Source organism: Sphaerodactylus townsendi, linkage group LG10 (assembly GCF_021028975.2).
Source record: "Sphaerodactylus townsendi isolate TG3544 linkage group LG10, MPM_Stown_v2.3, whole genome shotgun sequence".
NCBI classification, from domain to species: domain Eukaryota; kingdom Metazoa; phylum Chordata; class Lepidosauria; order Squamata; family Sphaerodactylidae; genus Sphaerodactylus; species Sphaerodactylus townsendi.
The window spans coordinates 88,755,390-88,782,747 of record NC_059434.1 but is presented as its reverse complement, the minus strand read 5'-3'; the positions used below and the strand labels follow the sequence as shown (position 1 = coordinate 88,782,747).

The 27,358-nt window shown below is 57.5% G+C and overlaps 2 protein-coding genes across 4 annotated transcripts; one reads left to right on the top strand and one right to left on the bottom strand.

Annotated features, from left to right (window-relative positions):
• Positions 1–7,115: 7,115 nt before the first annotated feature.
• Positions 7,116–15,888, bottom strand: TTC31 (tetratricopeptide repeat domain 31). The gene is made up of 17 exons (XM_048510203.1): positions 15,780–15,888; positions 15,580–15,667; positions 15,082–15,386; positions 14,638–14,721; positions 14,485–14,553; positions 14,060–14,209; positions 13,480–13,605; positions 13,073–13,127; positions 12,793–12,883; positions 12,181–12,321; positions 10,747–10,852; positions 10,303–10,387; positions 10,008–10,119; positions 9,462–9,536; positions 8,719–8,821; positions 8,118–8,224; positions 7,116–7,898 (listed from the first exon to the last, which is right to left on the bottom strand). Exons 1-17 carry the CDS (start codon positions 15,828–15,830, stop codon positions 7,769–7,771), a joined length of 1,878 nt encoding a protein of 625 aa, XP_048366160.1. The 5' UTR covers positions 15,831–15,888; the 3' UTR covers positions 7,116–7,768.
• A 272-nt stretch (positions 15,889–16,160) lies between these two features.
• On the top strand, positions 16,161–25,856 carry CCDC142 (coiled-coil domain containing 142). Of its 3 annotated transcripts, none has more exons than XM_048510242.1 (11): positions 16,161–16,235; positions 20,303–20,432; positions 20,666–22,078; positions 22,724–22,810; positions 23,002–23,166; positions 23,249–23,412; positions 23,594–23,734; positions 24,055–24,169; positions 24,269–24,446; positions 24,546–24,754; positions 25,069–25,856. In XM_048510242.1, the coding sequence occupies exons 2-11, from the start codon at positions 20,330–20,332 to the stop codon at positions 25,311–25,313; spliced, it is 2,820 nt and encodes a 939-aa protein (XP_048366199.1). In that variant the 5' UTR covers positions 16,161–16,235; positions 20,303–20,329; the 3' UTR covers positions 25,314–25,856. The 3 variants fall into 3 exon arrangements, with proteins under 3 accessions (XP_048366199.1, XP_048366196.1, XP_048366198.1); XM_048510239.1 differs by lacking the exon at positions 16,161–16,235 and adding an exon at positions 17,303–17,396; XM_048510241.1 differs by lacking the exon at positions 16,161–16,235 and adding an exon at positions 19,783–19,912.
• The last annotated feature ends 1,502 nt before the right edge of the window (positions 25,857–27,358 follow it).

Sequence of the window (27,358 nt, the reverse complement as noted above, 5' to 3'; positions counted from 1 at the left end):
GTTCCAAAATGTGGATTCAATCTTTATCCTGTTGAACTTGCATCCTGCTTGCTAGCTGCTATGCTGAGTAAAGTTCTTATGGTGAGTAGGATTGAGACGGATTGAATCAAAAATTTCATCCAGAGTCTTTCCATTGGTTTACGGTTCATCTAACGCTGGTCTTAGGGTAGGAAAGTCCCAGTCATACAGGTGGGTACTCCTTTGTTTGTATTGCATTCTGATGCGTCTCCACCTCATCTCTTGGGATTTCTCCCCCTCTGCAACTACTGCTGGTATTGGTAGGTACTCTGGATTAGCATCTACATCTACTAGATTTCTTCTGGTTCATCAAATACATCTTGGTTTGTCATCTAAATCCTGCAGCATCATCTCTCTGTGCTCGTTTAAGCAACAGGATACATCAATACAGTCATGCGGGCTTGGTCTGGTCATTGTATTGCCCCCCCCTCTGGAGACATGGCACTTTCATTTTCCTCAAAGTAAACAAGATCTGCTGATCATGATCCTCGTAATGTATCCAGAGGTTCATCAAGCGGAGATAAGCTTTTGATTGAACAGAATAACTCAAAGGAAGATTGCTTGCTTGGCTTCCTTGGTTCAAAACTTACTCTTCGTTTTCTTTTGCAAACATATACATAAACTGTGCATCCAAAGACTCTTAGATTATTACCATTGATGGCTTGTAACCTTGCCGAAGTTCAAAAAGGTGTTAGACCCTGTGGCTCAGAGTGTACAACCTATTGTGTGTAATATGTTGCTGTCATGATTCCTTCTCCCCAGAAGTGCTGAGGGAGATGTCCATTAATGAACATGCACCTTACCTTGTTAAGTAGACTTAGGATTAGCTCTTTCTGAAGTGCCATTTTTTGACTGGGCAATATGGAACCCGTGGTCTGGTGTTGAATTCCTTCAGATTTCATGAAGTCCTGCATAGCTCTGGATGTAATTCTCCAGCACCATCCGCTTTAAATAGGACTTAGATATTTTAAGCTGGAACTTGTTCTGCGCCATTCTAAACATAGAATCTTTAAACCCATCCCAAAGGTCTCAGATCTTTCTTTCAAAAGAAATGTGGTTACATATCTAGAATAATCATGAACAAATGTCAGACAGATAATGAAATTTTCCAATGCGTTTCAGGAACTAGGCCCACCTATGTCAGAGTGCACTGGATCAGAGAGGTTGCTTCATTTTCTCTCACTCCTATTTGGGATAAGATGTGTTCACAGCTTTAGCTTGTGAACAAGAATCACAAGAAAAGTTAGTTTCACAGTTTTCAGAAACAATATCTTTTAGTCAAACCTTCTTTATGCATTTTTTCAGGATTGTATCATGTGCACAGTGGCCCTAGAAGGCGTTGATACCATATGCTCAAGCAATTTTTTTGTGGTTTACGGAAGCTTTTTTTGCTAAAATTGGTTTTGAAAATCATCGATGCATTTTTTTCAAGTTCAAAGTTTATTTTTGTTCTGCATTCCTTAGGAACATCAGGCAATTGATTAGCATGGTAATTTTAGTCCGATTCATTTGAGATGCAATGAGACACAATTCCTCTTCCTTTTGTAACATAACATTTCCCATTTTAAAATTCAATTCAAAATTCTGCTTTTCATTTTTTCAGCTAATGACAGCAAAGGGTAGGTCATCTCTGATGCATAATATGCATTTTCAATGTAGTAAAGTGCTGAATTAACTTCATTATCAAGGCAATATACAAAGGGATCTCTGCAGTCCCTGAATACTGATGATGAGAGAACATGCATTATCATTTCTCTATTGTAAATTCTTTGTTCTGAGATTTTACTCAGGTCTACAAACAGGTCTAATCTGTTGGGGACATTTGCATGAGGCACCACTATCAATTAAACAGTCATTTTTGTCACCTTTTATGTGCACGGTGTAAAATTGCGATTCTTAAAAAGCTTGCTCCAGATTGTCCTTGCTTAGGGAATCTTTTTTAGTTGAAGAGTCTCCCCTGGTGGCCTGGCTGTTGTTGAAACAGCGATTCAGCTTTCAATGACCTGGCTGTTGGCATTTGTAACAAATGATCTCTTTGTTAGAAGGTGAATCCTAGATTTGGGACCGCATAGCCTATAGGTATTTTGTGCTGTGGCCAAATTGCACATCAAAGGAACTTTCCCTGGCTCTGGTGGTCAACGTTGATCTCTCCCATCGGGTTGGGCCCCCCCTTCCTCCTAAAGGGTTGAGCTCCCCTTCCTCCATAGCCATCTCTCTGGTCATTTGCATTTCTAAAGGTCTGCCCTTTTGTTTTGGAATGGAAGGATGCCTTAAAGGCATTATGTTCCAAAGACTAAGGAGGGCTGACTTTTCCTATACTCTTCCAGCCATTACATCCTGACAAGAAATATACATTTTGATCTCTTCTACCCAGCTTGAGGAAATTTTAAACCTTCCCTCTGTTCCAAATTGGCAGCAGAGGTGCAAAAGTCTCCTGAGTAGAGGTTAGAAATAATGCAGACTGTATCTAGATCAGACATTTCCTGGCGTTCATTTTTTTAAGAGCAGTGAAACATTACTGAAGTTTTTTGCAGGTGATTCATGAAAGGTGTCCCTTCTTGGTACCTTAAGTAAATATAGTCTAAGCTTTAAAACTATGGACATTAGACCAACCTCCCCGATTGTACAGTCTGGCTAAAATGTCCAGCATCTCTTTGAGAAAGAAGTCCTATATCAATTATATGTGTGAAAGCGGGGCTGAACTCACCGGTTGAGATGATAAAGCACAGGCGAGAGTTTGATTTCTCTTCCAAGCCGTTTTTTGCTGCCTCGGTTGCAGCATTTACAGTAAGGAGTGTTGCGTCCAAAGAAACGTGAATGAGATTGCGATCAGAAGAAGTAGCGCCAATCTCTTCGCCACTCTGGCTTTCGAGTCTTCCGTCAAAATCATCAGAGGAAATTAAGTCCATCGAGAAGAGGAGGTATCTTTGTAGTCAATGGCTCAAATTCGTTAAGCCAATTACAAAAAAGAAAGAGTTTGTCAAAAAAAAATCCCTAGGAACTGCACTCCTCTAAGCCTTTGGGAAAAAACTAGCAGAAACTTAACTCCGTCCAGTGCCAAGCTCTTTCAGCACAGGTAAAAAACAAAGGTTGGGATCTCAATCCTGCCAAAGTAAAAGAAAATATGGGCTAAACAGCCATTGGCACAATAACTTGTTGAATGTCCTGGGCCCATTAACCTGTTGAATGCTGGGCCCATTAACCTGTTAGGATAAAGAGCTCCCTGGTAGTTGGAGATTATCCTCTTTATAAGTAGATTAGCAGAAGCTGACGCGGGTGGCTAGAACACAGCAGAAGCCCTTACCTGCACTCGTGTCGTCGCGTGTCGTGATGAATCCCAATGTCGCGTAAGCTTACACAAAAGAAATTGAGGAGTCAGTTATAGTTTTCTGATCTAATAAAAGAGTATTTATTAGTGAGACTCCATTCTGGATAGAAAGGTAGGTGAATAGAGTCACTATGCTATCTTAATCCTAGCTGGATGGAGATGATGATAGAGGAGCATCCATCCTCTCTCTAGGCATGGTAGGAAGAAGTGGTGAGGAAGGTGAGGAAGAAGCGGGAAGGGAAGGAAGTCACAAGGGTATCAGTCCCCAACATCAAAGGGATAGAACCAGCATGATAGAGTAAAGGTGTCAAATCCCTAGGTCCCTATCTAGCCACTAGCTCTCTAGTAAAAAAAAAACCCCCTCTGTAGGGTGAGGCAGGAAACAGCGTAACAAAGTCCTTCACTTCCAACATATCCAACTGGTCCTCCGCCAGCTGCACTGGCTCCAGGTGGAGCACCAGATCAGATTCAAGGTTCTGGAATTGACCTCTACAGCCCTCAACGATCTGGAGTGTCATATCTGTGAGACCACCTCTCCTGATATGCGCCCAAGGAGCATTAGGCTCATCTGGAAATAACTTGCTGCTGGTACCCGGCCCCAAAGTCATCCAGCTGTTGTCCTCAGCCAGAGCTAGAGCTCTTTTGGCTCTGGCTTCGTGGAATGCTCCATCTGGTGAGACCAGCGTCCTGGGAGATCGGCTACAGTGGAGTTGTTCCTCCAAGCCCATGGCTGAGGACTGCGGCAGGTTCTGTCTGTTTGGTCTGCCCCCCCCCCCCCCCATTCTTTTTCTGTTTTTCTGTTTTAAGTATTAAAAGTCTACTCAGTGGTAGGATTCAAATAATTTAACAACTGGTTGTATACAAGCACCATTTTAATAACTGGTTCTGCCAAAGTGGCGTGAACCGGCTGAATCCCACCACTGAGTCTCTTCTTATTCCCTTTCATACTGAGTGTAGATGCTTTACCTTCTTCCTATATTCCCGTCACTGGTTCTGAATATGTTTTGGCGCCACCTAGAGCTTTTAATATTGGAAATTCTGATCATTTAAATTGTTGTGCATTTGAATTATGTTGTAAACCATCCTGAGCCCAACTAGTTGGGATAGAGTGGGTTAGAAATCTAACAATTTTCACAATTATATTATTGTTATTATTAATGCCATAGTATTGTCTATTACTGTGTTTCCCCGAAAATAAGACAGTGTCTTATATTAATTTTTGCTCCCAAAGATGCGCTATGTCTTATTTTCAGGGGATGTCTTTTTTTTCGCTCCACAGCTGCATGCTCTGGTGTTCTGTTCGATGGGCGTGCTTCCAAACAAAAACTTTGCTACGTCTTACTTTCGAGGGATGCTTTATATTTAGCACTTCAGCAAAACCTCTACTATGTCTTATTTTCAGGGGATGCCTTATTTTCAGGGAAACAGGGTACTATGAAAGGGTGTGAAAACTAACAGGAAGAAAGCAGATTCTCTTGAAATGTGCTGTTGGAAGAGAGTGTCAGGCTGCCAAAAAGACAGATAAGTAGGTTCAAGGTGTAATCAAGCCTAAACGGGGGCGGGGGGGAAGTAACCTTAAAAGAACTGCCCCCAATTTCCCAGTCCTTCATCACTCCCAGACAAAGGGTCGGGTGAAAGAGTGGCAGAGAAGTGGCTGACACCCTGCTTCAAAAGGGCAAAACTTAAAAGGTAAATTGGTTGTGGTGGTTGAAGGCTTTCACGGCCGTATTCAACTGGTTGTGGTGGGTTTTCCAGGGTGTGTGGCCGTGGTCTGGTGGATCTCGTTCCTGACATTTCACCTGCATCTGTGGCTGGCATCTTCAGAGGTGTATCACAGGGGAAAGTCTGTTACACACTGTGTCCAGTGAGAAGGGAATGTTTTTGTGGGGTATAAATTGTCATGTCCCTGGGTGGGGAACCAGTCAGTAAGTGTTTGGGTGGAACTTGCTATGCAAAGGTGTGGTTGATAGTACAGTATTGCAGGTGGGGTTTTTCAGTCCAGGGAGTAATTCACATTTGCATTCCCTGCACCACCACCAGCAGCATTGGTGAATGCAAATCCTGTGTTTGCATGGAGTCCATGGTCCATGAACTTAGCAGGCCCTTGACCTTTGCTTCTGGTGTTTTTAAGTACTGGTAGCCAAGCTTTGTTAATTCTCAGAGTCTCTTTCGCAGACCCAACAATCAACTGGGCCACACAGTATACAGAAAACCAACCCACGTAGACCTACATCTACATAAAAACTCCAACCACCATCCACAACAGAAAAGTGGTATAATCAAAACTCTGACAGATTGTGCAAAATGAATTCGTGAACCTCACCTCCTCCCTGATGAAATCACCTAGACTGGGCTCTACAGGCTAATGGCTACTTCACAACAGAAATCAGACGAGCTTGAAGACCAAGAGAAACCCAAAGGACTGAGGAGAAACAGCCCACCATGGGGAAAATATTTCTACCATACATCAAGGGAATCACAGATCAAATAAGGAAACTGATGAAAAAGCATTACCTACAAACCATCTTCAAACCTACCAAGAAAATACAGCAGATGCTACACTCAGCAAAGGACAAGAGAGACCCACTCACTTCTGAAGGAGTCTATTGCATACCCTGCAGCTGTGGAAAGGACTACATAGGAACCACAAAACGCAGCATTCAGACTCGTATTATGGAGCACGAAAGACAGTCGGCTTAACCATCCTGAAAAATCTGCAGTAGCAGAACATGTCTTAAACAAAACTGGACATAACATTTTATTTGAAAGCACTGAAATTCTGGACAATTCATAAGGATACTATGAGACTGCACAGGGAGGCCATTGAATCTCACATTGCAGATTTTTAGTGACTTGCAGGTTTATTGTTCCTTCCATGAATTACTTGACATTGCCAAAATCAGTGACTGTAAAGATATGTAAGATTCTCCAACCACCAAAAGTTCTAGGGAAATGGTTTGTTTCCTGTTATAGCAGAGTATGATGCCCAACTAGCTGGGGAATCTTTGAACAGGTAACACGTGTCGCACAAGACTGAACTCAGGCCCACCCTTACTGCACGCAATCCCCTTCTAAAAGATGCGAGCACACCATGAAGGCGACATGTTCCAAGGTTGACTAAATTGTTTTCTTCTTTCCAGTCAGGGTTGGTTTAATTTCTCTTTCTTTTCTTTTTTAGAAAAGTAGGTAGTTGTGAACAAGATTCAATTCAACAATAGCTTGGAGTTCTGTATCTGCATAATACTATGTGAACAAGATCTAGGGGTACGGGTGGACAAGAACACGACATATGATCAGCCAGCGTGCTGCAGAGGACAAAAAAAGGCTAATGGGATCTTGGGGTGAATCAACAGAGACGTAACGTCCAGATCGCAAAATGTCTGAGTCCCCCGCTCACTGCATTGGTCAGGCCGCGCCTGGAGTCCTGTGCGCAGTTCTGGAGGCCTCACTTCAAAAAGGACATGGCCAGAACAGAGTGGAGCAGAGGAGAGCGAGGAGGATGACCAGGGCCCCTCTGCAGGGGAAGACTTGGGGGGGGCGGGTCTGGGAACGTCCAGTCTGGGGAAGAGGAGGTTGCTCTCTTGAAGTATTTGAAGGGCTGTCACTTAGAGGAGGGCAAGGAGCTGCTCCTATTGGCAGCACAGGAGAGGACACACAATAATAGGTTTAAATTCTGGGCAAAGTGCTAGCTTGACATAAGAAATAACTTTTCCACAGTGGCAGCAGTTTAGAGCATGTGGGCAGCAGGGCAGAAGAGGGCACACGTCAATGCAGATTTTTCAAGACTTTATTGCAAACAGTTTAAGGCGAAGCCAGAAGCAGCCATCCCCGACCGACGGGCCAAGCAGGCAAGAGGGCTCTGCTCCCGACTGAGTCTTGCATCCATGTGAAATTCTGCTGCAGGGCCAGGATTGGGCCAAGTCCTGTGACATCACCCGCTGCACACAACCTGCTCCAATTTCCCTCTGTCCCAGCAGGGCCAGGAGCCCCACCCCCACCCCAATGCTGCAGGGGGGGGGGGCAGCTGACTGGCCCGCAGAAGGACACCTCACTTGGCCGTCAGCAGTTGCAGCAGCAAAGGGGCTGCAGGTACGTAGTTTCCCGGGGGTGGGACCCGTGAGCCACCCCAGTCCCCACCCACAAAGAGAGACCCACACAGAGACCCCTTCCCACCTCTCTGCAGCGCAGCCTGGAACATACCCCTTACAGGAAGCTGAATTCAGCCAATCCTCCTCCAGCAGTTTATGCGGGGGAACCAGATAAGAAAACCATCTGCTGAGAGGGTGGGCTTGGAGGCCGTGACTTCGGCAAGTGGCCCCAGTCAGGAGGGCCCCCCCGGTGTCTCCATGAAGGCAACCCCAAAGGGGCTGCCCTGGCCACCAGTGTCTTTGTCCCAGGAAACCCAACTAAGGGCCGCTCAGCTCAAGACTGCTGCAGCTTCGTTGCTGCAGCTCCTCTCTGGGGGAGACGTCTAAAAGAGCAGCCGCCCCCTTTGGCACAAGTGGCATTCTGTCCAGGGCACCCGCAGGCCGTGGGAGGGGGAGCCGGCTCCCTGGAAGAGAAGGACAGAGTTACAAGTCATCTCTCCAGATGCAAATAGCCCGCCTCACCCCCCAGCACACTTTGGCTTAGTTGAGGGAGGCAGGGAGAAGGGCACACGGTCCTGTAGGATGGGGGCCCCCTGAGGACTGTGGCTCTGTGCCAAGACACGCAGCCACTATGCCAAGCCACAGTCCCAACCCTGCGCCAGGCTGGCATGGACCAGGCCTACCTCTTCACAGGCAGCTGGCTGCTGCTAGAGGCCTTGCTCACGGGTGGGGTGGCATGCACCGGGTGCTTCAACTGCAGCTGCAGCTTCCGGCCTGCCACGTCTGCACCCTGGGCGGGAGACAGAAGAAAGGCTGCGTGTGGGCATGGCTGGAGCGGCACGAAGCAGGCCCTCCCAGCAAAGGCAGCTCAGTCATTTCACCCCCTGCCCAAACAGCTCGCCTGCAGACCCCTCACTGCACAACAGGCAGGCCTGAGCGAGCCCCTGCCACATCCAGGCCTGGCTCCAGTCTCCACGGGGCCCCCGGGGCCAGTTATACATTCTGACAGGGCCCTGCCCCAAAGCCTCCACAGCTCCTCATGAGGAGGAGGATGTCTGAGGCTGGAGCTGGGCCAGTGAGGCAGGACTCTAACGGTCCATCTCGGAAGGAGGGGGCTTCAGTTTCCGTGCAGGCAAAGTTTCAGGGGCCAACCAGGTGGAAAACTGCTGATGCTGAGTAAGCATTTGGGGCCCTGGGTCATCTGCCCCCCCTTCCCCACCAGCAAAAGGCCCACTGCCCCCTGTCCCCCCAGGGGGACGCAGAAGGAGGGGGGCTCCCACTTGCCTGCAAGGCCACGAAGGCCGCCTCAGCCGCTTCCCGGGATGTGTAGTTGACGAAGGCACAGAACTTCTGCGGGAGGCAGCGGATGGAGTCGATGGGCCCAAACCTGCACCCAGAGGAGGGTCAGCACCACAAAGCCACGGTTCGGCTGCCCCCAGACCCCCAACCACGGGGCCACCTGGGCACTGGGGAGGGGCTGCCCCATTCCGTTGGAGCAGCCAGTCAGGCCTGGCTGGTAAAGAAAGCTGCCAGGGAGGGCATCGGGTTGGAGCTGGACTGGGATCCACCCCGTCTCTTTTGCTCACGTTGTCCAGGATTGGACCTTGGCGAGCTGCCCACGTTAGTAGAGCAGAGGACTGGGGAGGCCCCAACGGGAACACAGGAAGGGAGCTGCCTTTTGCAGCCTGAGTCCCTCGGTCCACCCTCTCCATGCAGGCTGAAATCGCTCTGCAGGGTCTCTGGCCGAGAAAGGGTCCCCCACATCCCCTCCAACATGACCCTTGATGCTTGAAAGGCCAGACCTTTTGCATGGGAAGCAGAGGATGGCGCACTCAGCCACGGCCCCTCCGCTGATCGGCCGTTCCATTGGGGGGGGGGTGTGCGGGGGGGGTGCGCATTGCAGTGATTTGATGCTTTCAGGAAGGGCGCTGCACACCTTGGGGCCGCCCGGCAACCTGAGAGGACGGCCCTTTCCAGCCAGCCTTCTGGGGAAGGGGGGGTGGGCAGGCAGGCAAAGGGGGACTCACGGCTGGAAGTAGCGCAGCAGGACGTCCTGGGTGATCTTGGGCGTGAGGTTCCCCACCCAGACAGCAAACCACTCCCTGCAGCAGAAGAGAGCCCCCATCACTCACCTGCAGGGCCCGCCAGCACACTTGGGGCTTATCCCCCACCCCTCCCCTCCCCTGAACAGGAATCTAGGGGTCTTCCTCTGCCCCCTGCAAACTGAAGGCCAGCAACCACTGGCAGGCCCTGGATGTCCCAATCAGACCACCCCATCCCATGACAGACACTCTGCAGTGGAGACAGCGCCTGCCCAGCCTTGGGACACTGAGGTGGGAGGAAGGGGCCAGTGGCAGGTAACAGCCAGGGAGGACAGGAAGGAAGGCGCCTCTCTGATGCCTGATCCAGGGGCTACAGCCAGCCGGCCTCACTCGTCTCTCTTTCCACAGGCAGGGCCAGCTTTTGCAAGGCCGTACACCTGGGGCTCCTGCTGGCTCATCAGGGCTCGCCTGAGCACTCCAGAGAGCCCTGGGTTCAAGCGTCCCCCCACCCTTCAGCATCACGCCCCTTACCTGACAGAGGTGGGTGCAGCTGTCACTTCCATGGGGTACTTTGAATTGGTGATGCTGAACGAGGCCAGAGGCCCCCCAACCTGGGGGCTGCAGCTTGCCAAGGGCCGGCCTCCTGGCATTTCGGCATGACAGGAAGGGAGACGAAAGCAGCCGGTTACCCCACACGGGAGCCTCCTGCTGCCCAGCCAAACGACTGCCGGTTAGGCGTCACAACTCCAGCCCTTCCCCAGGGTGGGCCCAGCTGCCCTGAGCCCAGGATGCCTGCCCCCTCTCAGGGAGGAAAGAGGCCACTCACCAGGCAAAGGCGGGGGGGCCGCCTGGGCCAGGCCGCTCCACCCAGGAGGAGCAGCAGCAGCAGCACACGGGGCAAAGTTGTTCCGCTGGCAGGAGAAAGGAGGCAGAGAGGTCACTGCACGCAGAGGAGTGCCTGAAGCCCACTCAGTGGCAGAGGCACAGCGAGCCGCCTCCACGGCTGGGGCTCAACACCCTCCCTGCCCCCCGGGAAGGGCCTGAGAAAGCAGGAGCCCCGCCCACTCCCCTCCAGGCCACTCCAGGCCGCACGTGAGAGGAGCTGCTCAGAGCTTGGACTGTGGTGCCAGGATGGCCCGTGGGGAGGGTGGCTCTCCGCGGGGGGGGGGGGTGCCCCTCACCCTGCCCCCAACCGAACAAGAGCTCTTTGGCACATGGCAGCCCCCGGCCCTTCCCAGCACTGCCCAGAGGAGCCCAGAGGGCTGCTCACCAGCACAAGCTGGACGTGGCACCGGTGCAGCTGAGTGGCTGCATCGCCCCGGAAGCCGTCCACCTGCAGCAACTCCTCGAAGGTCCTGGCGGCATCTGCGTATTGCGCTGCACCCGGGGGGGGGGGCTGCATCGCCCCGGAAGCCGCCCACCGGCAGCAACTCCTCTCGAGGTCACCAGGCGGCATCTGCGTGTGCTGGGGAGGAGAGAAGAAGGGTGAGGGTCTTAGAGGGGCACCAGAGGCCAAGAGAGACAGAGGCCAGAAGAGCAGGCAGGCAAAATGTGTCCCCCCTCCCCTCCTCCCAATCGCCCTGTGAGGGAGGCTGGGCTGAGTGGGGGTAGCCCAACCGGCCCAAAGCCAGCCGACGTCTGCAGCAGGACAAGGGTCTGATCAAGGGTCTCGCAGCCAGGAAACGCCTCCTAAGACCAGGTTTCACTCAGTCAACACAAACCACGTGAAGACTTTTATGCAGGACAATCTGCAGGACCAGGAACGGGGGAGCCTCTGCTGGGCATGCGGGAGATCCCTGGTTCAACCCCCGGCATCGCCAGTTAAGAGGGTCAGGCAGTGGGTGGGTGTGGAAGCCCCCCTGAGACCCTGGAGAGCCGCTGCCAGTCTGAGCGGGCAAAAGTGACCCTGATTGGCCAAGGGGGTGGGGGGAGGGCTCTGGTTACAAGGACTAGCAGAAGGCATCACACTACTGGATTAGATGGGAGACAGCTTCACGCTCATGATGGGACCGTGGTGGTGAACCTATGGCACTCCAGATGTTCATGGACTACAATTCCCATCAGCCAACTGGCCATGCTGGCAGGGGCTGATGGCAATTGTAGTCCATGAACATCTGGAGTGCCATAGGTTCGCCACCACTGTATAGGACAGTGGGGTGCCAAAAGTTCGCCACCACGGGTATAGGATGTCTGTTACTGAACAGACTGTAGACAGACACGGTCTACTTTCAAGGAGGACTCTAAATGGGAATAGTTCCCCCCCACCCCTCAGTAACTAGCCACAATGGACATTCTGTACCATTATTAATGGTTTGAAATGGTATAAACTCTAATCTGAAGCTTACTGTATTTTATCAGTCCTTGATATCAAAATACGGCACACGAGGCAATGGCTGAACTGCCCACGAACCCCCCCAGGTTTCCGTCCCTGGCAAAAATGCTCTTCCGTGGCGTGACTGTGCCCACTCCTGCTCCTCACCCCCCCACCCCCAGCCTCCCCGGGAAGCAAAGGGGCCTCCTGCTCTGCCTGTGGAAGCAGCGTGACGTCAGGGGGCCAGTTATAGGGCTGCCCACGGCAGGGGGAGCAGGCCCAAGAGCCACTCAGCCGGAGCCTAGCCAAGAACGGTGCTATCTCCTCCCTGTTGCCGAACGGCCTCGTGGGTGACCCCTGGCAGCACTGCCCCCCTCCAGCCCCATCAGTACCTTGAGACCCATGAGGGCTTTGCCCTGGCGGAAGAGCCCTTTGGGCCAGCCTGGCTGCAGATGAAGGGCCAGCCGGGCATCATGCAAGGCCTCTGGGTAACACTGCAGCTTCTCATAGCAGAAGGAGCGGTTGCCAAAAAACCTAGAGAAAGAGAGAAAATGTCATTGCCCTGGATTTGGGGGCCAGTCTGTCTCCGAGCCCTATCGAAAAGTTGCTGAGCGTAGCCAAGCTAACAGTGGCAAGCTGGCAGGCACCCAAGAGCCACTGTGGTGGACGAGATCTGGGAGTCCCTGATATAAGCCCACCCCCACCCCCCGGCCCTGGAAACGTGCTGGGTGATATAGGGCTAGTCACACACACACACACAATCAAAACCACACCTTACAGGGTGGTTCTTTCAAAGACCCCCTCTGAGTGCCCCCAGGTAGAAATGAAGGGAATAATAAAGACATGTATTTATTTGTCTATTTATGTTAGGGGATTTCTATTCTGTCCTTTAATGCAAGAGACAGGGCAGAGGTCAGCCGGCAAGAAGAGCCTGGAGGGTCCTGCCATTGGTGTGTGGCAACACAACGGGGGGCTGTCCCACCCCAATACGTGACCCAGCCTGACCTGTATTCCCGGGGGTTCAGTTTGACAGCCTCTGTGAACAGCAGCACGGCCTCCCAGTAGCGCCCACACTTAGCAGTCTCATTCCCACAATCTGGGAGGGGGAAAAGAGACAATCATCCAGATAGAAAAAACTCCTATCAAAAGGGACCGACCCACAGACACCACTCATCCAGACTACGAAGTCCTGGGAGGAAGACCCGCCTAGACCTCTCCCAGAACAGGGCAGCTTCGGGGAGAGAAGGCTCCTGCTCCTCCCCCCCCCAACCCCCGCCCCACTCACCTGCCAGAACCAAGCTTTGCTCTACAGGAGTCTTCTGGAGCCCAGGTCTCAGGGCCTGCAACAGAAAGGAACAGGTAAGGATCCCCCTGCTTCCACAACCCAGCCAGGTAGTTTCTGCACCTGTGATAAATTCAGCCTGAAGTGCTCAAGGACACTTTGAAACTACGGCACAGTCCTCAGATCGCGTCTCCACCTACATCAAACTCTCAAATTGGTATTGATTCAAACAAGCAGTGAAAAACTACCTGCCCACTGGAAACAAAGGCCAATTGCCAGTCACATGTTGGGGGGGAGGGCTGCGGGGACTGGAGGAGCAAGCCACCGTTCTGCCCACACAGATAATTTAAAGGGAAAGACTGAGGTGAGGCAGGAAAGAAGAAGACAGAGTCAAAGTCCCCTCCACTCACCTGGTGTTCCGTCTTCTCCGGCTGGACTGGCTTCCCTTTCTCTGTTTTCTCTTTGCGCAGTGGGGGCTTGGAGCTCACTTTCAGGCGAGCTTTTGAGACAAAAGTGCTGGTCAGATCAAGCTCTTCCTGCAGATAAGGAATGGAAGCGGGAGAATAATTCCTCTGCTCAGCGGTTTTACCCCCCCCCCCACCTCCCCAGACAGCCTGGCCCGCAAAGAGCTGCTGTTCTCAGCTCCAAAGATGGTCATGAACCTGGCTGGAAAATGGCTGGCTGAGCATGGTTGCCCTATTGCAGGGCCCTGGAGCTGGCAAACTGGACAGGAACCACAATAAAACACCAACGTTCCAGCTACAGCAGCAGGAGAAAAGACCCCTAACAGGAAATCGTCAAGATGATCTCAACTAATAAGGATTCCTCAACTAATAAGGATTTCTTCAGTCTCATAAAGAACATCCTTGTGCCAGGTCTGCACTCTGGGCACACAAGAACTGGAATCACGCTGCCCTCCTGAAGCTCTAGCTCCCTCCGTCCGCTGGCACCGCCCTCCAGCTCCTCCCCCTCCACACAGCTCACACTCACCTCCAGCTCCTCCTCTGAACTGCAGCCTGGGGAGGCCAGGGTCTCGCTGGGGCCCAGGGAGGAGCCCCCTTCCAACTCAGAAGGCCTGCGTTTCAGCACATTTGCAACATCGGTCAAAGGGCCTCCTCGCTTCTTGTCTGAGGGTGCAGCCTGCAAGGAAAAAAAGGCCAGGCCACCTGCACCTTTGCAGACTGAAGGGGTAGTTCAGAGGCTGCCTCCTGCTCTGCACAGGGTCTCCACAGCAGCCCTCCCCATGAAGGGGGTCCAGGGCAACCTGAATGCTCCTGGTCCATCAGAGCCCAGACCCAGAACAAGGAGGGAAATTTCGGCATCTTAAACCACAGTGACGTGACCGGGCCCACTCACAACTGGTGAGAGTGACTTCCTGCCTGTGTACATGCACAAGTTCACAAGCAGATACTCACTGGTTGAGCTTGGCTCCCTGCATCTAACTCCTGGTTACGTTTCTCCTGTCTCTTCCTGTCCTTCTGCCTCTGGAGAAAAAATGAAGCTGCCGCTTAGTCACGAACAGGCTCCCCAGGAGATCCCTTCCCACAAAAACCGACTCCGGGATTTACCTTCTTCTTCAGCCTCTTCTTCTCAGCCTTCCTCTTGACACGCTCTTCCTCTGCCACGAGCTCTTCTGCGTTCCTTTCTGCTTCCTAAGCGAGTGCGAAGCAGTGAGCCCCCCTCCTACTACACCAAACAGAAGCATGTCTGCATGGAGCAGTGTTCGCCAGAAGTAGCAGAGGCATCCCTGTCTTTCTGGTGCCCGGCCTGCCTACCCCAGCTAGAGGGCAGAGGCTTAGATGCAGCACTACTGGCAACGCAGCCTGCTGGACCCATAAGAATTTCAGACACAAAGGGAGACAAGTGGCGAAGGCAGCACAGGTGATCCCACGCAAGGCACAGAAGCTGTCCTGTGGTTCCCGGCAGCCTGAAGCGAGAGACGGTGCCAAGCGGCACAGAGGGAGGGGAGAGCGGCCACGGAAGGCACCAATGCGCGCCCCTCCTGGGCTCACCTCAGCCGTCAGCCGGTGCTTCTGGGGCAGAGCAAAGGCCAGCTGTGAGCAGTCCTGACTCCTGTCAGCTGGCCGGAGGGGCGGAGACGAGTCGCACAGGAAGGACTTCTTGAAGCCACAGAACGTCACTGGAGTCGCCCGCAGGAGATGCTCCTCCTCAGGTTCGCTGCAGGCCTCCCAGTCCTCGTAGCTGAAGCTGTCGTCGTCCGTGTTGTCGCCCTCGCAGTACAGGCAGCCCACTCCAGCCACCAGCGAGAAGCGGCGGCACGACAGGCACTGCGACTGGGCCACGACCGGCAGCCGGCCTGCGGGAAGACGAGCCCCGGGGGTGAACGCTCGGGCCGGGCCGGGTTGAGCGGCGGCACCCTCCGCCCAACCCTCCCACCCCCACCCCCGGTCTGCGCTCGAAGGCGGAGGGAGGCTGCGGGCAGCTCACCGGCACCCCCCACCCACCCACCGCCCTGCAGGGCCGTCCCCACCCCCCCCCCCGCCACTCACAGGGGCCTTCGTCGTCGTCCTCCTCCTCGTCGTCGTCATTGTCCCCGCCGTCTCCCACCGCCAGCTGCTGCATGACCAGCTCCAGGCCCTGCGGGAGAAGGCGGAGGAGGGTCAGCCGGCCGGCCGGCCTCCCTCTCTCTGACCGCCGCCGCCGCCGCCGCCGCCGCCGCCGCCGCCGCGCCCATCCCCGCCAGGCTTACCCACATGGGGGGCACCGCTACCGCAGCGTCCCCACGGCGCGCCAGAGGCATGGATGGGCTCGCCGCCGCCCTCGTAGACTTCCGCAAAGCTCTCCGAGCGCGGTGACGCACATCCTGCGCGCCTGCCGGAAGTCGCCTTGGTCGCGGAAGCCTTGCGCGCCATCTTAGTTGTGGGCAGCGGGCGGGTGGCTGCCCCCTGTGGGCGGGGCGTTCAGGTCGGGCTGGCGAGGGCTGCTTCTCTCCGTGCTGGGAGTCAGGGCGCTACCCCCCCCCCCCCACCCAGGAAGGCAAAAAACCTGAAAGAAAATGACACTTGGCCCGGGTTCCACTGGAGGACCCCGCCACTGGACACACACACTGGAGGCCCCCCCCCGCCACACACACACACACCCCGCGTGCAAGAAAGAGCCGCAAGAGCCGAGAACTGGCCCGCCTTCCTCTGATGATTGCTGTCAGGTGACCATCTAGTTAGTCTCTGCCTGAAAATCTTGTGTGTTTAGATGTTTTGTTGAATTGTTTAAATATTTTACATGCAGTTAAGAGTTGCTTTTTATATTTGGCAGCCGATCCTGAGTCCCACTGAGAACGTGGACCACAAATGCAGTTAATAACATAAAATAAATCAGCTCAGTGAGGGAACTGGACCAGTAAGTCGCTGTTTTTCTGTGCAGCCTACCTTGCATAGTTGTTGTGTGGATAAACTGGGAAGAGAGAACTCTGCTTGCTATTTTCAGTTGGGGGGGGGGCAGAAGGAAACACTAAAAAGACACCAGACATCCTCCTACCTGGCCCATTCTCTGCCGCCCCATTTCTCTGCCGGCATGGGCCGCTGAGGGCTTTAGAAGTACTCAGATTCAGCTAGACTGCTGCCCTGGGGCAGAAGGAATTTCTTTACCATTATAGATCAAGAGCAGCTCATTCTCAGCTCCCTGCAGGCCAGTGTCAATCCTCATATAAAAACAACAACACAGGGACAAGAAATGTTCTACATTAAAACAACACAAGGCTGCAGGCAGCTCCTGAGTGGCTAAAAGAACAACGCAACATAAAACAGCCAAACGTCATAAATAAAACCAGAAAGTAGCAGCCTGGTGGTACCAGCATACCTGGTTGGCACCTCCTTCACTCTTGGCATAAGATCTTTCCCAACCCCAGAAAGAACACAGGCTGGGTAGGATTTATTTTGGGGGGGGGGGTGTTGAATCCTCTCTGAGCTGGCCAGGAGCACTTTGCCTGGCTCAGTCCCACCTCTGCCTGCCCACTTCTCCCTGTTTCCCTAGGGGTCCCCTTGGCTGGTGCTCCCCTGACGGGACTGAAGCATTATTCCCCTTGGGACTGGAGTTATTGTGCGGGAGAGGACCCCTCTGGGAGTGCTCCTTCGGCTGAAGGACTGTCCTGGGAAAGGGGAGGGCCTGGAGGCATCTCCCCTCCCCCACCCCGGAGTGGCCTGACACCCTAAGCCAATGAGCACCCTGCTGCCCAGACCAGATTAAGGCCACTGCCAGGGAAGCCAATCCGCTGGTGTCCTTGTCAGTGCAACTGCGGCTGGGAGTCACCGTGGCTGCCATGGAGGAGGATGCTGTGACCCAGAGCCACAAAACGCCGCCGCCTCTGGAGGTAAGGGCTGGAGTGGGGCCTCCTGCTCAGCTGGGGCCTGGCGCGGCTGCCCACAAGAGAGGCCCCTGACTCCAGAGGCGAGGCTCAGGAGCAGCAGCCCCCCCCCCCCCCGGGGAGTCTCTTTGGCCATTCACTTGGCCTTCTTGTGCTGAGGGGCTGGAACACTGCATGTGCTTCCACGGGACGGGGGTATGGAGTATCAGCACTGGGCAATAACTGCGTGAACCGTACAGGGTTGCAGGGGTGGGGGCCAGCACTCCATGGCCCTTGTGAATCTGCAGCCTGAGCAGGCAGGCAGGCAGGTCTCTGGATTTGCTTCCAAGTGGCCCTTGTTTGGGGTCTAGGCAATTTGAAGACAGCTGGTTGGAGGCCGAGTGGCGGCACCCCGGGAGCTCCACGGATGCACAGATACACCCAGGAGTTAGGCAAACCCACCAGGGCCAGCAGCAGCCCCCAGGTCCAGCTGGGCTCCCCTCTCCCCTGTGCGGCTGCAAAAGGCCCCTCCTGGGGCAGACATTCCAGTCTGGTGCGCATCACCCACCGGCTCCCTGTGGGAAAAACAGAACAGACCCCCCAGGCTCAAAGCAGGACTCCAGTTTAGTCGTCTGGACTTGATGAGCCTCGGTCTGACCCAGCAGGGCTTTCCGTATGGATGTGCAGCACTGAACTGGTGGGTGGGTGCCCTTGGGCCAGGTCAGCTCTGGAGCAACAGAATAACAAGTGGGAGGGGGGATCTGTGGGGCTGAGAGCCTGAGGCCTGGGGGCTCCATTACGCCCTTCTGAGCTTCCCTTTCGCCCCACAAAGGCTGCTGATCCACAGGGAGCAAGCGGTGGTGGGAACCATGGTTCAAATACGGCCATCTTGTACAAATTCAGTTATTCTCAAAGATAAGGGGGGTGGGAGGGTGATGAATCCGCATGTCCAGTGGTGATTATCTGTTGCGTTGCTTGTGCTGTATTACATTTTGTGGTAACAAATACTTTGATCCTGGAAGGCTGGGGAGGTCTGACAGCGGAACATTGTATGCTGATACTTCTAGTTCAGGGAGTGGAAGAAGGCATCCCAATGCAGCTCCTGCAAAGGGAGGGGGGAGGGTTTCCAGGGGTGCTGACGGGGTGCCAGGCAACAAGAGGAACTGTGGGGCTTTGGCTGGGGGAGAAGAAGTCCCAGGAGGCCTGGAGGCAGCAGAGAAGAAAAGGTCCCCACAGACAAGAAGGACCAGGCAGGCAGGCAGGCAGGGGAGACCTGCGCTCAGGTGCAGGAGGAGCCACGTGCTGGGGAGGAGAGAGCAGAAATTCTGGGCAGGGTGGGCTGCAAATGAACCGCCAGGGGAGCAAAGCAAGAATGCGAGGAACACGCACGGGAGGAGAGACCCTAGCGGACTGACTGCTGGGCTCTCAGAGCGACAGGGGAAGGGGTCCTGCCAGCCGCCCTTCGTGCCTCTGTTGCGGGCCTCGCGCACACAGCCTCCGCCCCTGCCTTCCGGCATGACTGCCGGGGATTAGGAGCCGATGCTGAGGATTAGGCCGGTGGAGCCAGAGGCAGGCGAGGCTGGCCTGCCCAGCAAGGGGGAAGGCATTAGGGGCCCTTCTTCGGCCTTCGGCCACCACCTTCCCAGTTACTCGCTGTGGCCAGACTGTAGGGAGGGGAAGAGTGGTGTGCTCGAGGTGGGCCAAACTCCTGATGCCTCCTTTTGGGGTAGATTCTCCCTTTAAGGGGGATTTGAAAGGAGAATCTGGACTCCCTAGTTTAAACAGCACTGAAAACTATGCTGTTCCAGGGTGGAAACCCCCCCCCCCCCCACCCACCCAACAGCATCTCTTTCAATGTTGTTGAAACCAGGGAGCCCAGAGGCTGCATTTAAGGTGGATTTTAAAAGAGAATCTGGGCTCTCTAGTTAAAACAACATTATCTGAGGGGCCCAGGACCGAAAGGTCAAAACCAGGGGGAGGAAGGGCGAGGCAAGCTCGGGATGCCTCCGGGGCTTCTTTCGCAAAAGGGGGGGGGCTGCAGAGGAAGGGCTGGGGGGGGGAGGTGAGATAACCCTCAAGCCGCTCCGCTCGGCTGGCTTTTGCCCCGAAAGCCTTCCTGGCCTCCCGGGGGCTCCTGGGCCCGAATTTAGTTGTTTACGAAAAACGAAGGGTCCGGGGGGGGGGGCTGCTCGGCCCCTCCCCACCGCGCAGGACGCGGCAGCAGGCAACTTCGGCACGGGGCAGAGAGCGCGCCTGAGCCGCTGGCTTTCTGCCGGCAGGGACCCCGCTCCCCCACCCGCGCCGCTTGGCGGCCTCTGCCGGAATTGCATGCCTCCGGACCGAAGGGCCCGCCTTCTCGCCTCACGTGACTCCTGCCCGGGCTCCTATTGGCTCGCTCGCCTGGCGGCCCGCCGGGGCAGTTGCCGGTGACTACAGCGGCGGCGAGCGGGAGGCGCGTGGAGGGCGAGCGGGCGCGGACCCCCCTGTTGCCAGGGCGACGGCGGGCTTCAGGCCCCGCCTCTTCCGTGCCTCCCCAGTAGGGGGTGAGCGATGCACGTGTGGACGCTGCGCGCGTCCCAGGGGCGCCCGAGGGAGGAGGCCGCGCTCGTCCATCTGCGGCATCTGCAGGGGCGGAGACCCCCGGGCGGGCGGGCGGGCGGGCGGGCTGAGCGGGGCGGCCTTTGGGGCCCTTGGCCCGGCGCTGGGAGAGGTGCGAGGGGGGGCGGCGGGGGGCAGCAGGCGTTAGACCCTGACGGGGCTCACCTGAGCGCCCCCCCCCCGGGGCAAGCAGGCACTCTGTCCCTCCCCCGCCGCCCCTCCCCTGTGGCCGCAGAAGAGCAGGGCAAGGCAGGCTCAAGCCTTTCTGCAGGGGGGGGGAGGGGCGCTCCCTGCGAGGGGGGGGCAGGCACTGGGCTGACTCCCGTGTCTTCCAGGGGATCGAGGCCATCTTCCTCCTCTTCATGGCACGCAAGTCACCAGCTGCGGATACCCTTCTGCCACCCCTCAGCGCGCTGGCAGGGCCCAGGAAGGTGGCGCCGGCTTGGGGAGAGGAGGCCGAGCCAGGTAAGGGGCTTCTCGCATGGGGGGGGGGGGGGCTGCCATGGATTATTCCTGCTTCCCCACCCAAAGGAAAGGAGGAGGGTCCGTCTGCTTTCCATTTGGGGAAACGGACCTGAGGGGGCAGGGGCTGCAGTTCCCATGTTTCCCCAGGTGCGCCAAAGCCAGGGCAGGGAGCAGCTGCCGGCACAAGGGACTCAGAGTCCCCCCCAACCCCCCCCCTTTCTGCCTCCCTGCAGGGTCCAGCTCCCGGACGACTTTGGCGAAATCCTTGCAGACCGCTGAAGCTCTGCTGCGCCACTGCATTCACCCCAACTGGAGGCGCCTGCTGCCGCTGCGTCCCACCGAAGACCCTGAAGACAGTGACGAGGAGGAGGAGACGACAGGAGGCGTGGCCCACCTGGCCCAGGTGGAACGCAGCTTCCTGGGGCTCAGCCGCAGCCTTTGCGTGCGAGAGGATCTGCGGACCGAGACGTTCCAGGGCCATGTGCGCCCAGAGCTGCCCCAGGCGGCCTTCTCGTACCACGCGGTGTGGAGCGGCGCAGCCCGCCGGTGTGCCACCATGCATGCTCTGCTGCAGCAGCACCACAACTTGCGCCTGGCCCGCCACTACAGCCGGCGACTCAAGGCCGCCTCGGACTTTGTGCGCCGCCTGAGGACTGCGGAGCGTTCTCTGCTTCTGCCCAGCGGTAGGCAGGAGGCCGACTCGGGGCGGCTGCTGCGGGGACTGTGTGAACAGCTGCGCACCCACACCGCTCACTGGGATGCACTGCAGCGGCACATGCGCAGTGACCCTTGGCTGCGGCCCTTGCTTCTCCTGAGGCACGAGGTGGTGCTGCGCATGAAGCAGGCCCTCTCTCTGCTGGCCCTGCAGGCCCTCTGCCTTTCAGAGCGCTGCCTAGAGGCCCTGCTGCGCCACCTGGCTCACACCACCTGCCTGTCCGCGGCACCGCTCTCCGATTTCTTCCAGGGGCTGGAAATCTACAACCAGGTGTTGAGAGACCAGCCACGGCAGCCACTGTGGGCGGAGCCAGGATGCAGCTCAGGTCTGCGAAGAGAGCCCAGAGGAGCCTCTGCCTTCCCCGTGGACAGAGTTCTGGGCATCTTGGCGGCAGAGAGAGGCCAGCGGGCGGCCCGCAAGCTCTGCCAGCTGCTCCTCGGGCTGCAGGCGCGGGCCAGAAGCGGGGAAGCGGCGACGTCTTGGGAGGGCTTTCTTGAGCCAGGGCTCCTGGCAGCGGCCCCGCAGGCTGGCGAGGGCGCCCCCAGCCTCTCTGCAGAGTTGCAAGCCCTGTGCCACGTAGAGGAAGAGCACCTGCTGTGGATCCTGGGGAAGTTGGTGGCCTCCACTGGCAGCCTGTGGCACCACCTCCTCCGTAGGCCCAACCAGGAAAGGCCCCCCGGGGGCCTGGAGGAGTCTCATGGGCCGGGGGGGTCTGACTCCGCTTCCCTGCCTGCTTGGAAGACCGTGCACTGGCTGGACGCTTCCTACTCGGAGGCTGCTGGGGGGCTGTACGCGCAATGCTGCCCCCTCCTCTGGAGTGCCACTGCCGTTGCCCTAGCCCACCAGCTGGAGGTCCGTTTGCCCATGGCACAGTTCCAGGGAAGGACAGTGGCCACGCTGGGCCAGCAACTTGGCCACGCCCCGTTCCACGGTAGGCATGAGGGGTGCTGGTGGCGTCTGGCCCTGTGAGACTCCCGTGCCCATCCAGACGTGTGGCAGGTGCTGTGGGATTTGGGGCACCTTTGCTTCCATTTCTCACAGCAAGCGAGGGCTCTCTTGGCTGCAGAGGCCGGCTGGAGTGACTCCAGGAGGGCCTGGGGAGGGGGGGTTCTGGGCCTTTCTGCCTCTTCTTTTCCTGCCCCCCCCCCCCCCGTGCCGGGCCATTCTGCATCCACCCCCGCCCAACCCCCCCCCCAAAAGTAGCAGAGCAAGGAACACTCTGCAAGGGTCCCAGTCTGCAGGTGCACAGTGCAGAGTCACAACTGCAAGCGTGGCGTTTCAGAGGGCAGCCGTGCTAAAGGGTTGCAGCCAGACCCCAGGAAAAGGGCCAGTAATGGGTTAACTGAGTCCAAAGGCCTTTCTGGGGTGGCCGACAGACCCCTTGGGCCTCTGGTGGGCTGTGGGTGGGATCCTTGTGCAGGAGAGTTGGCTCTCTGGTGATGAGGGGAGGCTCGAAAGGACCGACCCTTCAGGAAAGGCAGGCGGAGACCTTCCTGCCCTGGAGGCCCGGACAACAACCCTGCTGGAGGCTGGCTGACGCTGCGCGCTCTCTCCCCCCCCCCCCCTCTGCTTCCAGCCTGCGTCCCCCGAGAGAGCACGGAAGAGCTGAGGGGCCTGTTTCTACGGCTGCTGCTGCGTGAAGTCCTCAGGCACTGGGACCAAGGTCAGAGCGGATCCCAGCTGGACCCTTGCAGTGCTGGCCAGCCAAGGGCCCACCGGGTGAGGGGGGGAGCCTGCTCTGGCCTGGGGGGCAGTGTGGTCAGCGCAGGAGGAGGCCCAGCCGTGGGCCTGGCACGCAGCCCATGGGAAGTCCCGTGCAGGGAACTCACCAGACATTCTTCTCCTCCGGACCAGACTTCTGCCGGGCGCTGGGCTCCAGCCTGACTGATAAATGTGTGGCCGTGCCACCCCGGGCCACGGAGGCGTCGTGCAGCCGCACAGCTCAGCTGCTCCACAGCCTTTCCTTGCCCTTGGCCTTCTCCCTGCAGTGCTGGGATGCCTGGTCCCCGCTGAGCACCGGTGAGTGTCTCCCAGCCCCCACTTGCTCGGCTGCAGCCCCTCCGCCGAGCAGCCCCTGACGGGTGCGTCTCCTCCCTTGCAGCCGGCCACTGCCTCCTCGGGCCCGCAGGCTGCCGCTTGGTCCTGCTGTCCCTGTCCGCCGCTGCCAGCCAGGCCTCCTGCTACTGGGCCCTGGGCAAAGCCTCCCAGCACTTGGCGGCCGGCTCCCTCAGCCCGTTTCTGCTCGTCACCCAAGGAGACTTGCAGGCAAGTGGAATGGCCGCCACCCCCTTGGTCCCATCGCTGACCTGACGGGAGGAGAGGGTGGGGAGGCAGCCTCACCCCCATCGGATATTCCCTTGCCGGTGGCCCCAGGCACGAGCCTCGTCCAGGCCGGGGGGGGGGGGGGGGGGCAACCCCCTAAGGAGACCCCTGCTCTTCTTCTCAGCTGCTGAAGACACAGGCGAGCAGGCTAGCGGCTCTGGCGACCGCAGACCCTTCCCGGGAGGAAGGGAAGGGTGGTCCCCTCGTCTCCCAGCAGGAGCAAGAGCTGTGCCAGCAGGTCGACTCTATGGCAGCCAGCCTACAGGTGAGCCCTCTGGGCGGGGCAGGGGGGAGGCCCAGGCCCTGGCCTGCACTTCTGCCAGCCCCTCAAGCGGCAGGGGGCTGAATGGGGCAGGGGGTGGATGGGCTGCCCTCCGCACGGCTCTTCCTGTCTTGGCCTCCTTCCTCTCCCTGACCCTTTCAGCCTGGAGTTGTGGGGGGGGAGGAGGAGAGGCACGTGGTTGATATTGCGGGGAAGGGGGGCCTTCGGGGCTTGGCCTGTTCAGGAGAGTGGGTGCCTGGGCAATGGTGCCTTTGGGATTCTCCGCCTGGGACCCCAGACTCACGCCCCTCGTGCTCCCCCAGGATTTCGCCCAGGACGCCCTGAGGCTGTTCTCCTCGGAGTGCAGGCGCATGGCAGGGGAGATCTTTGGGCAAACCATGCCCCTGGGCAAGCACTGGCGCCTCGCCCGCCAAGCAGGTACTCTTGCCGCAGGGGTTGGTGCGGGGGGGCGAGGGCTTGGTGGGCGCCCCTCCCCCTGGGCTCCCCGAGTGCCAGCTGCGCTGCTTGCCCCCGCAGACGTGCCTTGCTCCCCCAGCGAGTACGCCTCCGCGGCCACCCAGGCTGTCCTGGGCCAAGTCCTGCAGGGCCTCCAGCCGCTGCCCCGCGAGGTCCAGGAGCCGACCCTCAGCCAGGTCACCACCGCCTTCCTGGAAGCCTGGCTGGACCACATCCTGACTCAGAAGGTCAGGTTCAGGTGAGGCTCGGCTGCTCCGCTTCGCAGCTACCTGGTGGGGGGGGGGGCGGCGTCTCCGGCCAGGACCAGCTGAAGGGGCCGGCCGCCCTCTTTCCCCAGCCTGCAGGGCGCCCTTCAGTTGAAGCAGGACTTTGAGCTGGTGAGGGAGCTGCTGCAGTCCGAGGAGGCCGGGCTCCCTGCAGAGACCAGGCAGCGGCTGCTCTCCCTCCGCGTCTTCCAGCAGGTGGACAACGCCGTCACCTGCCTCCTGCAGCAGCCCGGCAAGGCCTCCCTGCCCTGCCAGACCTGGGACGCCCTCCACCAGTGCTGTGAGTGCCCCGCAGGGCTCCAGGGGGGCTCCAGCTCTCTTAGGGTGCCGGGCGGCGGCAGACTCAGCCTCGGGGAGCTGGGAGGGGCGGAAGCCCCCCCCCCCGGGGGGGGGGGGGGATGAAAGGGGGCCCGGAATTCACCCAACCTCACACCTGGAGCAGGTGGAAGAACTTTCCCAGCCAGCCCCAGAGCAGGAGATTCGGTGAAAGGCCTGGGTCCCAGCAGCTGCAGCGACCTCACTGCTCTGCTGCTCTTGTGTGCCCTCGCAGCACCTGTCGCATCTCCTTCTGCTGACTTCTGTCTCTGCCCCTAGGCGCCTACAACGGCACTCGCATGCAGGACGGCGTCCCCAGCAGCCTCAACAGTCTGGAGAGCTTGGAAGGGCTGCCTGCCCATTCCAGGGCTGCCGGGGAGAGCCAGCCGGGGGACCTGCTCGGCTGCAGCCCGGAGACCTACCTCAGCCCCCACCAGCAGGAATGGCTGGCGCTGCGGCTGCACGGGGGCCGACGCTGGAAAGTGCCTGGCCTGCCCTGCATGTGCAGAGCGGCAGAGCCCTGAAGGGCGGACTCTGCACACACACACACACACACACACACCCCCGTGCCTTTGCAGAGCGAGCAGCTGGCGCACCCTGGGGCCTCCTCCCTCTGGCGTGCCTTGCTTGCCCTCGGAGCCACCGTGGCAGGGGCTGGCAGCGGTCCCAGGCCTGGTGGGATAAGCCGTGCTGGGTTCAGGGCTCTCCTTCCCTCCCGTTGGACACTTCTGGCGGTTGGTGGGGAAGGGTCTGTTCTGCTGCCCTTCCTCTGGCCCAGCTGCGGGGCGGGTCCTGGAGCCCTTCAGAGGCCTGGCTGCCAACTGGGCCGCCTCTGCTGCTGCAGCGGCAAAGGAAAGGTGCTGGTCGAGAAGCAAGCCTGTGCCTCAGTGAGCGGCCCCCAGTGCAGCCCTCAGGCCCCTGTCCCACGTGGTCCTGGGCAGGCGCCTGTGTGTTGTCTTTAGCAGAGACCTCTGCGTCACAACCAACTCGTTTGCAATAACTGCCCCCCCCCCTTTTCTGCAGCCACCAAAATCTCATTTCGATTTCTAAATAAACTTTGGAAAATGGCCACGTTCTGGCTTTTTCTGTCCATCTGAGTGGCAAGAGCAGAGGGGAAGCTGCTCTAAGCGTCTGGTGCTCCAGTCAGCCAGCAAAGACTCGGGAACGTTTCAAGAGCGTCAGGCCGAGGTTCAGATGGCTGAAACTGAAGTTTGGCTCTCTGACCCCTGGCATGTACCTGTCAGCTACAACATGGCTCCTCCCATAGTCCCCCCACCCTCGCATTCCCATAATATCAGCATGATAAAGGTTGGTGTGAACAGAGGCATTGTTTTGGGACAGAGGCATTGTTTTGGGACCTGGAGGAAGGCAGATAAGAGCTCTGTTGACTAGTTACATGGCAAGCGAGGGAGGAAGGCCTCCTTGGCCTCCAGCAATGATAACGGCCTGGCAGCTGCGGCCTTGATGCAGACGTGCGAGATGCCAGGCTGAAGATGGTCTGGCAGCCGCAGAGACTGGTGGGGAGGGCACTGCTGGAAGGGCACCTGTGTGGGTGTGCCAGGAAGCCCCCCCCCTGCGTGCCCCAAAGAGGCCCACCAGGGCTCATCCCGCAGGCGTTCTTTGGGCTGGTGGCTCAGATCCCCGGCTGCCGTGCCCACTGCCAGCAGGCCCTTTATTTGCCTGCCGGGTTGCCACCAATTGTGGTGCGGCCATTTATACTCCTCCAGCCAATCACAGCGGGGCTCAGGGTGGGCTGCAACATGACATACACTGCCCCTGGAGGCTGGTCCGGAGGGGTGGGAGGGGCCGCCTGCCACTGAGGGCCACCCACCCACCACATAAAGCAGCAGCACGAGTTGGATGGATCCCTGGGGAGGGGAGGGGGGAGGAGCCAGGTGCTGGAAAATAATTCCCTTTTATCTTTCCTGACTCTCCTCTCCCCCCCCCACCACCACTTCACTGGATGCTCATTAGTGATTAATAGGGGGGATTTGCTGCCTGGGGACATGGGGGGGGCACAGGCAGAGACAGCTGAAAGGGAGATTAGACAGGTATGGAAGACACATCTACAAGGGAGCCTCCATGTTCCAGGGTAGTCAATCTCCGAATATCTGGCCCTGGAGGCAAGATGGGGGAAAGAACTGGACCTCCAGAGGAACTAGCTTTTGGGGGAGGAGGGGCTGCCAGACTAGATGGGCCCTCCCTGGTCTGATCCAGGACTGCCGTGCTTCCATCCAGCCTTCGTTTGGGTGCCCCAGTAATTGTCATGGATTTAGGTGTCAAACTCGCGGCCCTCCAGATGTTATGGACTACAGTTCCCATCATCCCCTGCCAGCATCATGGAGGGCCGCAAGTTTGACACCGGTGACTACGGGCCTGCCTTCCTACGGCCATCCGCTCCATCCTGCCTGCAGACTCCCGCCTGGGCAGCCGGCCGATCCTTCCCGCGGCACGAGCGCCGACTCTGCTTCGAGGCTCTGGATGGACCCCCCCGGCCCCCCCCCCCGCCTCCACTCTCCTGCCGAAATCTCAGGCTGACGTTTCCCGAAGCGCAGCCCGCCTGCTCGCC